Here is a 12,174-nt window from a genome sequence, read left to right as displayed (position 1 = left end):
GCAAAGCTCTTCTCATTTCATACTCATTACAGGGACATGCTTCTCCCTTAAGTTCTGCCAACATATCTCTCACTCCATCCTATCCAAATCATTCCTCAAAAGTGCACAAGGTATAATCCTAGGGCTCGCAAGTAATCAGGATAAGATTGCCACCCTGTGGAGACTATCAATTCTAGGGCCAGTTCAAATTCCCTCTGGGGCTCCTTCCCCTTGTTAGAAATGGTGGCCGTACTTGGAAAGAAGGCATATGATGAGGCTATAACAGTAGTTTGGGAACAGAGAGAGGAATTTTGGTTCCTAGCTCTACCACTAACTTTTCTGTGCCTGGTTTCCCCAGTTATTTGAAATGGGGAGGGGCACCCGGGCCTCCTCTATCCAAAGTGTTTGAAAAGATTATGGTTCTCCTTATTAAGCAGACACTATGTAAATATGAGCGATGATAATCCATTTCTCACCCAGCGCCAGGAGCAGCATCAGCACTGATGCTAATCACAAGCCAAAGTGAGTCCTAGCAGCACTATGCTCAAGTTCCTCTCAACTTCTTTTCTGAAAAAATGCCTAGTCTCCTTGGGGAGACTTGAGGAAGAATTTTTAAATAGCTATTTGTTTAATCAGGTAAGATGAGTGGTGAGGGTGATTCAGCAGGTAAAAGGGCCAGCTTCCTATTTTTTCTTGCATTGCCTCCTCCCCAGGCCTAGCAAAGCTATAGGCTCATAGTAGGTTCCTGGGTGGTCCATTATAACTTCAGGGTCTCACATTTCTCTGATGCTCTGTTTCTAGAGGCAGGAGGGGAGAGATAAGAAAGACTCAGGTTCAAGATATTGGGCAACTGCTACAGCTGTCTTTTTGCTTCTGATCATAGAGACCTAGGAATCTAACTTTCTCACATAATAATAGTGACTAACTTGTCCATGAATGGACCCATCCCAGGCTGACTGAACAGTTGGAAGACTTAACTCAAGGCTAATTAGACACACTTTGGATCAGTGAAACTATTTTATGTCTCCTTCCTTCCTCAAACTTAAAAAACATAAACCTATTTCTCTTGTCATAAGAGGAAGTGAAATTAAAATAAATCAATTTTGTTTTGCATTGGGGAGGTGAGGTTCATTCATTAGGAAAAGGATTTCAAGGCTGACCCATCATCATAGATCATATGACTCACATGGATTTGTCTATTAATAGTTTACATTTTTCTAGCAGGACAAGTGAGAATACAAAAAGGAGGCAGCTAGCTTCCTTCTTTAAGTCTTAGCCATAGCGCAAAGTTTTGTTTGTTCCTTTCTGATTCTTGAGGAGCAAGAAAAGAGAATATGTGCAGGAAACATGATTTTTCTGAAACCTCATGTATTTAATTATGTACTTCTTGGATTCCTGGAATTTGGGGGTATACAAGCTGAAAGGTACCCAAAAAGATAAAATAAACATAAGGAAATGTTTCTAGGACAGAATGCTCTACCTCTTTGACATCTTCTGTTGGAAATAAGTAAATGAAGTATAGCTATGCACCATTATATCTGTGGTCTCAGCTGACCAGTTCCCCTCTCAGCCAAGTTTGCCCATCATCAGAGGTACCTAGACTAGAGCTTAGAGCCAACAGACTTAGGAGAGAGGCATTAATTTGTGAAACACCATTGGAAGCCTTCAGCAGAATATTTTTTTAAGGAGAGGAAAGGGAGGCTACTTAATAGTTTTGGTGAGGAGGAGAACCATCTTGATTGGGCTATACTGATGGGTTACTAGCTAATCACAATGTGGACTGCCCCCTCTAGCCCAAGGACAGAAACATCCTTTGATAAGTTCAAGACACAGGTTGTTGACACACACACATTCACTCAACCTTAAGGGATCTCCTAGACACTTGTAATTATACATCAGATGGATCTTGGTACTGCCTTCCAGACACTCTCCAATATATGTACTCCTACGCTAGACAAAAAGTTATGTGCCAGGGTGACATGAAAATTGTATGATCAGAGAAGCTTAAATATGGGAGGAAACAAGTATTATCTAACCCAGGGATTCTTAATGATTTTTTTGTGTCATGGAACCACCTAGAAAGGTCTGGTGAAGCCTAATAATTCTTGTAAATGCCTAAGATAAAATAAATTAGATTAAAAAGGAAATCAATTGTAATGGAAATTATCTTTTTTTAAGTTCATGAACCCTAGATTAAGAACCTCCTCATCTGTAGATGGGGAAATTGAGGACAAAAGAAGAGAAGTGGTTTGTCCAAGATCACACTAGTAAATAAATAGGCAATCATCAGACTCAAACCCCAGTGCTTAATCCAGTGCTCCTTTATTTTTATATCCTATGGAGCAATCAGCCCCCACTTCTTCAAATCACACAAACAAGGCCACTCCAAGAATGTGAAAAAGCTGAGTATTGCTCCCCCTTTCCCCTCTGGTCAATACCATGAAGTTTACTTGGGATAAAAGGCCTCACTGTGTGGTATAGTGAAAAAAGCCTTGTCTCTGGTCTGAATTTGAGTTCAAATCATGCCTCTGAAGCTCACTTACTTGTGCCACTGCAGGCAAATCACTTAACTGCTTTGGGCCAGTTTCCTCATCTGTAAGATGAAGAGGTTGGACTAGATGGCCTATGAGTTGCTTTCCAGCTCTAACTTTATGGTCCTATGCTTTTTCTTTAGTAACAAAAAGTCATTACAGGGTCACCTGACTTTGATGTTATTTGTAGATACTTAAAATGACAGCAGACTCTGCCCTCCAGGAATATATGAGGGTGAGGGGGGAGGGTTACGGGAACAACAATGCCTACTTGGGAAAATAAAATCCCCAAACAATGTACATGCCCACCCTAGTTGTGGCTTAAGAGCAATAATCCTGCTTAATGTACTTTTCCCCAAATATTTATAAATGTTGTCCCTGACAGCTCCCTTTTCATCTAATATGCTAAATCATTCTCTCAAATGATAGGTTGGATTTTTGAGCTTTCAGTTACCTATTCCTGTAACTTTTCAATGATAGCACATGCCCTTCTCAGCTATCCTAAGAGAATTCCTTCTTGTTCTACAGATTACACAAAAGAATCTGTGAGCAGCTCGAGCACATGCTCTCTCAACAGCAGTGAAAACCCCTATGCCACCATCAAGGATCCACCCCTCCTCACCTGCAAGCCCACGGAGAGCAGCTATGTAGAAATGAAGTCACCTGCTCACAGGGATTCTCCATACACAGACATGCCATCCTTGTCGGCATCTAATAAAAATATATATGAAGTTGGTAGGTGTCTTAAATAACTCTGAAATGCTGTGCATAAGCTGAAGTAGAGATAAGATCCCCTAAACACACACCTCTTTTGGAGGGGTGGGGCAAAAGAAAACTTATTACTACTTTTCAAGTATTCCAGGTTGAACAAAACCTCCTAGGGCTGCCCCTTCTCTCCAGAGTCAAATTTCTATACCAATACTACTCTTTTAAAATTATGATTGGGATGTAGTATGTATGTATGTACAGTGGGGAAATGTGTGGGGAGGTCCATCTATTCTCCCAGCAATTTATGGAAGTTTTCAATTTCAATTCATTACTAATCCTGAATGAGGATTTGTAATGGTCCATACAGTAGTGTTAAGGTTTCACCTAAACTTGAAAAAGTACAGTCCCTAGTATCAGATCTAATGAGCTCAGGCTGTGGTTCTATCAGCCTGGAAGGACTGAATGACTAAAGTCCCATCTTCATTATGGCAAATCTTTTGGTTGTGATTACAGTTTTGCATTCTTACCGCACACTTTAGACAGAATGCCAACAAAATAGCAAAGCCTCGCTTCCAAACCCCAAGACTTGGTTTTCAGAATAGCAAACATGACTGCCTTTGGCATGAATTTGGGAACCTCTATTTCCCTCCCTAGCCTGTGTTAAAATAATCCTTCCTCTTCCCCCAAGAGGCAATCAAAGCTAATCTGTTCTCTGAACTCATTTTTCACTATATCCTTAGAACCCACAGTCAGTGTGGTCCAAGAAGGCCGTGGTCATAGCGCCAGCTATATCCAGAATCCATACGACCTACCTAGGAACAGCCATATTCCTGGTCATTATGACCTCCTCCCAGTAAGACAGAGCCCTGCCCATGGACCCTCTCAGGACAAACAATCTTAAAAAGGGATAAACACGCTTGCGATGTGCTGTGCTGGACACATTCTCTGATTCACTGAAAGAAGACAATCCTTTGACTTGAAATAATGGTAAACAAGGAACACTGGTATGCACCAACTCCTGCTGCATGACGTTAAGATCGCTTTTTACACCCTCCACCTAGGACTAAAGAACAACTACTGGAATAACTGTTCAGTGAAGCTCTTTGTATGGTCCATCCCCAAAATAATATTCCACATTCTGGACTGTGTTGTAACAACACTTTACAAGATGAGTCAACACCAGCTGCATAGACAAGTTGAGACATGTCTGAAGACATGTCTTCAGTGGAACATTTTGGGGTTTGTTTGTTTTTTTAAACAAATCCTGGGAAAAAGGTAAAGGAGAAGGGAGGATGGTAGAGGAAAAAGGGGGCAAAGGGAAGAGGAAATACTTTAAAAGCAACCAATATGGCATCTGTATATTTGGGCAATGTCATTACTATGCCATTTCTTTGTATATTGTCTTTCTTTGTATTAAGTTGTTTTATGTTCTTCTTTAGACAGAGGTAGGGAGAGATGCCTTGTGCCATCATATTATCAGTGCTTCAAGTAGCTATGTGGCTATGTTCTGGTTTTATAAAATCCAAATGGCTCCAAGTTATGGCTTGGTTGTCAAAGAATTACATATGTCAACCTAAGTGTAAACCTTTTAACAGTTTAACTTTCCCCTTTTGGGGGTTTAAAAATGATTATATAGTTGTGAATTTTATAGAAATACAAGCATTTCCAGAGCAGCAGCTTTTTTCAATGTCTAGAACAATGGTTTCAGGCTAGTTTTGTCAAGATGTCTTCAGACACAAAATCTTGGCAGTGTTAGTCACAGGTTCATTAATATCACCTTTGATCCAGACCTATTGTTGTATAACACCTCAGTCATTCTACCTAAAAACTAGCTTTCAGATGAGGTTTTAAATAGTCATTTATATAACAGAATGAAGGGCACCGAGAATGGCTACTAAGTCTGCCTAATTTCTTTTTAAAGTTGATAATCCTTGACATATGAAACTAAGAATACTTGCTTTCAAGCAATTCTTTGTAAATTTTGACCTTGATGTAGTACTCAGTCTAAATGTGTAAAGTTAAATAGGCAGATAAGGAATTAGCAAGTTAATTTTTGAAATGGTTGAGAATATTTTTTTGATAGAACCAAATAGAATGATCAAAGGAAGAATGAACTTTGATCAGTTGTTGTAGCATAAACAAAACCACAGTAAAAATTAGCTTCAAAGACTAGGAAGAAAAATTTCTACTTTAGAACCAATTGTTTCAAGGCAATGATGACCAAAATCATTGTTTCAATAGGATAGTGATCTAAAAATCTTGGTGTTCAGGTGTGTAGGTGCTGATCACTATGACTAATGGGCATGATGGGACTTTCAGCAGGTAAGCTGAGGTTCTATCAAGTGAGAGACAAAGTCAACACTTCCACCCTTATGTAACATTCACAAGAGAACTTCAAATCAATGGCAAGCTGAAAAACCCAATGCCACAACTGTACCTCATTCTCCAATATTGATCCATTCAGCAAGGAGCACTTCCATGGAGTCCAGAAAGGATTAACGAAATGATTAGTGAAGACAAAAATGTTTCTATATCGAAGTAAGAGAGTTTCAAAGCCCTTAATGCAAATGATAATCTGCTGTACAAAAAATTAATAGTTAAAACATTAACCAGAGAAAGAAAAAAAATCTTTTCCATACATAGGCTTAAGCAGAAGCAGATTTTCCCATTAGACAATGATACCTAATATTTACATGAATGCTGCATGTATGCATGGGAGCAAGTGGGTGATCAGCAATAGAAATTTTATGTTCCAGAAAAGCCTTATAAAATATAATTCAACATTTATTTTGTAGGTCCAGGTAACTTTTACATAAACATATGTACATATATGTATACATATATATAAAAAAAGATTTACCTCAATTTCAGGGCAGCCAATATTCAATTATCTTTATGCTGAAGATCAACAACATGGATGAGTGAAGATAGATAAGGCAAAATTTACGCCACCATTTCAAAAACCATTCTTAATCTCTGCAGTTATGCTGCTGGTTTGCAGCAAGCAATGGACTTCAAATGTCAAATATCTTCCCTAGTCACTGTCCAATAGAAAGAATTTCACGAACTGGCCAAAAGCCAGAATCCAGGCACTCAAGTAAGGAAGCATCATTAACCTGAAGTAAATAATTTCCCAAAGATAATTGAGAGTTGACTGCAAAAAGGCATTTCAACCATATAGAGCTATTGTTAGGGAATCCTGTCTAGCATTAGCACAAGCAGGTTCAGCTGCCAGCTTAAACATGTAAATGCTATTTCTATATATTTAAACTGGAAGCCTAAGAGATCTATTCAATTTTTCCAGAAGCTGGATTTTCAACCAAATGAAGTGATATGCAGAGTTCAAAAGAAAACATACACACACACACACACACACACACACAGTATGATAGCATTAAGTTAGAAACTAGACTATGAAATGGCAATACTTTTTTAAAAATCAAGACAGATTTGTAATATATTTGTTCACTGTGCAAAAGGTACTGTACAAAATAAAGTTAATTTCTCTCAACCTGCATTTCTCAAATTACTTTGCCTTAAAGATTTATAGATCATAAGAATTCCTAAATAGCATTATGAATTGATTATATATACTTCAAGATTCTGCTCTATGGGGTAAAGGCAGGACTAATCCAAATCATATGTAAGAATTTGTCATCTTAAAAATGAAAAAGCAATGTAAAAGTAGTCCTTTTCTTTGAGGTTAGAAAAGAGTTCAACACATTTTCATCATTCTTGAAAAAATCATACATGCACATCAATATCACACACGAAAGCCTTACTAGTCTCACTGCATTCATAAGGATGAGCAAACAAAGATAACCATTGCAGCTTGTCTTCAGCTGAAAAAAAAGAAGGACAAAGGTACTTCTATGGAATGGAATAAAGGGAAATGCTGGAGCTATTTCATTTACATAAATGTGATAAAATAGCTTTCCTCTGGCAAAAGTTAACAAGCAGCATAGACAGTTAGGGATATAGCTGCTTCACTACCTTTTAAAGCAAAATTCTAATTAGTCAAAAAGTTACAGGAATAGTTCTATAATAAAAATGCAGACACTGAATTAGAGCTTACTGAATTCAGTCAAGTGATATAAGTTTTAAGACTTATCCCTCATACTTTCAAAGGTTTTGCATGTCATCCGTTTAAAAATCATACCAAAGTCCTTTGACTTCAGTTTGCAAGTCTTACATATTAGTTTAGAAGTAATTCCAGTTTAATACAGTGCCTAAGGAAAAAGGAAAAAGACAATTTATACCATTGCTAAAAGATTAATATTCATCAGAAACAAAGGCTAACTTACAAGATCTTGCTAATAGATAATCCTCAATAGCTAGAGTTTACAGAGTGAAGAACAAATGTAATGAAGACACAGGGAGCAAAAACAGTATTTACCAAGAATTTCAATGCGTAAGCTCATAACTCATAAATATGACTAAATACGCTCATTATTGGGGACCACTGTATGCAATACTCTTTAAGGCAGAAAGCTAGGTGAACAGCAGCAATTACATTAGTTAGTGCCCTATCTGACCAAACCAAAATTATTTACGACAACAGAAAAATACTACTACCCTGTAGGGAAGAATTAAGGAAGCCCTTTATGTAGCAACTATCATTCTTAAAAGTGATTGTTTTTTCTCATTAAAATTGTATAATTATATTTAATTAGACTGCCATCCAGGCAGAAGTAGAGCAGGATATTAGGTCTCCAAAGCCTACACTGGTATTCAGTGATCGCCCTTTGCTGGAGGGGTCAGATCATACTGCAGCACACTCCCTGCCCTCAACGTTTTTATGTAGGCAAAAATCACATGAAAGGCAGCTCTGCATGTACCAGGTGGCTAATGTATTCCTTTTAGTATGCTAAGTTTGGGGGGAGGTCACTAAAAAAAAGAAGAGTGCTAGCCATAGTCCACTGACTCACTGAAGAAATGAGAAAAGGAGAACCGGTTGCCTGAGATGTGGTAAGGTTGAGCTCTCAGTGGGTCAAATTCAATACAGGGAAAGGAAATATACAAGTCACCAAGTCTCAACCCTGGTCTCATCAGTAACTGAAGACTGTGCAACTACTACCAGCAACAGTGTCAAATTTAGTATGTGTACAGGTATGGCCGACTCTTCAGTACCAAATAACAGGAGAGGGAAGGGAAGTGAATAAGCATTTTATAGCACCCACTATATGCCAGGCACTGTGTGAGGCACTTTTACAATTATCTCACAGTAACCATGGAAGTTAAGTGCTGTTATTATCCTCATGTTCAGGAAACTGAGGCAGAGGTAAGATGACTTGTCCAGAGTCACACAACTAATCTCTGAAGCTTGGCTTGAACTAGGGTTTTCCTGACTCTAGGCCTAATGTTCTATGCATAAGGGTGACACCCACCTGCCTTTCGGACCTCAGGTATTAAAGACCAAATCTCCACCCAAGATTACTGAGGCAAGTTTTATTTATACCCATCATTATTCTGGAATTTACCTGAATATCCATGCACAATAATGCTACATGTATTAAGTATACCCATTCATAGACATCTGAAAACACACTGCTGATTGTCCTGTGCAACCAGTTTATTTGGTCATAGATTCCAAAAACAGGAATTGTATAAGTGCTAAGAATGTGAAAATTCTTATCTTAAAAGTTCCTTACATAGACTTAAGCTTATTTAAGAACACAGGCCAGCAGGGGCAGCTGGGTGGCTCAGCGGATTGAGAGCCAGGCCTAGAGATGGGAGGTCCTGGGTGCAAGTCACTTGACCCTCATTGCCTAGCCTTTACCGTTGGAACCAATGCACAGTATTGAGTCTAAGGTAAGGATTAAAAAAAAAAAAAAACATGCCAACAATTTTAAAAATCAGAAAAAAAGAGAATAAACATTTTCCAATTTACAGTTTCCATAATAGTCAATTCCATACCATTGGCCTAAGTAGTACAATACACATGGTTCTCAAACACTTTTCATTGCAGATAGTTATAGTTGTGTTACAAATGCTATGAAATGTTCTTATTTAAATGGAGTTAACAAAAAAGGAAGAAAATGTTTTAATAAAACAAAAACATCTTGTAAATAATGCAACTGATCCTGTAAATAGCAAGAGCTTCTGAAAACATTGGTTTCTTACACCAGTGGCCCCAAAAACCCATACCTACAAGGCAATGCAGAGACCTAGATTCCTCTATCCTTAATTGTTGGGATAAAAATATCCCATGGATACAGCCAAATCACTCAAGGGAAAATGTAATCTGCCAACCCTGAGTCTGAGTTGGGATATAACTTGGCTTATAGAGACCATCCCCTGAATCAAAGTTTATCAATGGAGACTTTAAAGACCTTCAAGCCTAGTCCCCTAATTTTATAGAGAATAATAATACACATATTTATAAGTTTCACAAAATGTTTTCCTTGCCCTGTTGACTTCTTTTTGATATTCCAAAATTGTCCAAAAGTGCCACCTTACCTTCCTTTATTGAACAGCTAGTTGGCATTTATAGATCAATTTAAGGTTTACAAATTATTTTACAAATGTCATCTCTGTTGAGACTTACAACAAAACCTAGGAGGTGGTTACTATTTCTATCCCCATTTTACAGATAAGGAAAGGGAAGCACAGAGGAGTTAAGTGACTCTCCTAAGAGGTCCAAGGAAGCAGGATTAGAATTCAAGTCTAACTCAATCCAAGTTCTGCAGTCTATCTAGTGGGTCACCTAGCTAGCTGCCTAGATCACTCCCACTTCCACCCCCACCATTGTGTCCCAGGAAACTCTGTCCTGGGCTTTTTTCTCTACATGCTCCCTGGTGTTCTTAACAGCTCCATCAAATACCTCTATGTACAAGTTATAAATTTATATATACAAACTTGATCTTTCTCTGAGCTACAGTCCAAAACAGAACTCATATGCCACTTCTTTACTTTCCTCTTCAAACTTCCTCTTTTCTGTTGTGGGGTGGGGGCCATCATCTTATTTAGTCACCCAGGTTTATATCCTTGGAATCATCCTCCACTTTTTCCTCATTTTCATTCCTCATAGCCAATCAATTGTCAAGTAACTGATTCTACCCCTAAAACACTGCTCACATAGATAGTTCCCCTTTTCTGTACTCAGAGAGCCTCTCTCCTAAGTTGGGACTTTATTACCTTACCTGGACTACTGTAAAAACCCACTAATTATTAGTCTTCCTGACACTAGACTTTTTCTCCATTTTCCACAGCTGTCCAATTGATTTTATTCAAACAGTCATGACCATGTCACATCTCTTGCACTGCCTTTCTCCCTCCTCCAAAAACAATCACCTTTTCCCTTGTGCACAAGTGGCTTCCTATGCTCTGTGAAGAATTCCACGCTGCTTTCAAAGCACAACTCCAGTGAATGTCATTTCCTATGTGAGGTCCTTCTTGAAATATTAACATTCTCTCCTTGAAATTATTGTGAATTCACACACAGAAACATCTTTAAGATAACCTATCTTCAGGGAGTTTACATTCTACTGGGTGAACTTTTTGTTTTGTGGCCCTAGCAAACTTGAAACAGTGTCTTTAATAAATCAACTGATTTGAACTCTGAGGGAGGTGATCTAATTATGATCAACCCCAATTTACAGATAAGAAAACTGAGGTTTCAGAAAAATGAAGCAATTTTTCCATCATCCCATAAGTCACTTTAAAACAAAACCTAATTCTTAAGTCCCATCCCTCTTCATTTAAGAAAAATGAGGACACTGTGGTAGAAACAAGATTAATTAAAAATTTAAGTTTTAGCATGATTTCTAAAATCTCTCTATTACAAAATTTGAACTTCAACTGATCTACAATCTTAAAGGTCATATTCATCTCTCTATGCAGATGGCAATCCACTCATTTCTTTTCATCTTGTGTGACTTTTGTCCCTATTCCTGATTAGGCTTCTGTAAAGGATACAAGGAGCTTTCTTTCTCCAAACATATGTATTTTCCTGGATAATATTCCTTATGCCACTACCTGAATGTAGGTCACTGCTGGATACATGTTATAGTCCACTAGACTCAAAATTTGTGTCTGTTTTGCAATTTGGGTTACCTGCAATTTTGACTTTGCCACAACTGTAGTGTTTTATGACTCACAGAATGACTAGAAGATTAAAAATATATTTGCGTGTCAGTAAGTACCCTTGGGATCATGGAATACACTATAGGATGTCCTAAATGACATCCAAAAAATTATTCTTTCTAATCAGTCTGAGCCCACCAAATGTCCAACTGCAGTGGCCACACACTCACTCACACACACACACACACACACACACACACACACACACACACACAAAATGAACTTCATGCTCAAAGATAAGACGTCCAGGACAAAAGGCATTTGTATTTGTTATTTGTTATCTATTACTATTTGGATTTCTGTTATCTTGAGTAGTCGTGGTTTGTTCTTTCATTCTTTTTTAGTCATTTCAATAATCCAAAAAAAAAAAAGAACTGAGAAGAACATGCTGTTCAGACTTGTTAAAAATCCTCCAATTTAACTATCAGGGGAAAAGCAAAGACCATATTTATAACTTTGTTGGACCAACATTCGACAGCAAGACAGAAAATTCAATACTATCTTATACTAGTACAAATAAAAAATAAATACAACCATCTCATATTCCCTTTTCTTCTTCTATCTTCTAAAGTTGCTTCTATATTAGGGCCATCAATTTTTTAAAACTGAACTGTCACAATTAAGACCACTGTTTTTCTAGCATGCTATAGTTTTAACTCTATTTCATTTCTTTCAACAAACAGATGAAGGAAAATATTGATGCTTATAGGCAAATATGTTTTAGCAACAGTCATTCAACATGTTGGATGGTGAAGAAGAAGACTGAGGGTGGGGAATTAGGATGAGGGAGTAAAGAGACTCCTAAGTAACTTTACAGCTAAGATATCTGTATTAGTCAAAATTCTCACGACAAAGAAATTTAATCCTTATA

The 12,174-nt window shown here is 37.8% G+C and overlaps 1 protein-coding gene across 4 annotated transcripts in view; it reads left to right on the top strand.

Moving 5' to 3' along the window:
* The window catches only part of MEGF11 (multiple EGF like domains 11), a 489,358-nt gene extending 482,629 nt beyond the window's left edge, over positions 1 to 6,729 (top strand). For 3 of the 4 annotated variants that reach the window (XM_056808678.1, XM_007479599.3, XM_001375932.5), the window contains 2 exons: positions 3,039 to 3,245; positions 3,959 to 6,729. In XM_056808678.1, the coding sequence (XP_056664656.1) occupies positions 3,039 to 3,245; positions 3,959 to 4,119 (368 nt within the window). In that variant the 3' untranslated portion in view covers positions 4,120 to 6,729. Of the gene's footprint in view, positions 1 to 3,038 lie in introns of all 4 variants that reach the window. The other variant, XM_056808684.1, reaches the window with a different exon arrangement.
* Positions 6,730 to 12,174: the final 5,445 nt, after the last annotated feature.

Source organism: Monodelphis domestica, chromosome 1, assembly GCF_027887165.1.
Source record: "Monodelphis domestica isolate mMonDom1 chromosome 1, mMonDom1.pri, whole genome shotgun sequence".
NCBI classification, from domain to species: Eukaryota; Metazoa; Chordata; class Mammalia; order Didelphimorphia; family Didelphidae; genus Monodelphis; species Monodelphis domestica.
This window is presented reverse-complemented; position numbering and strand designations above follow the sequence as displayed.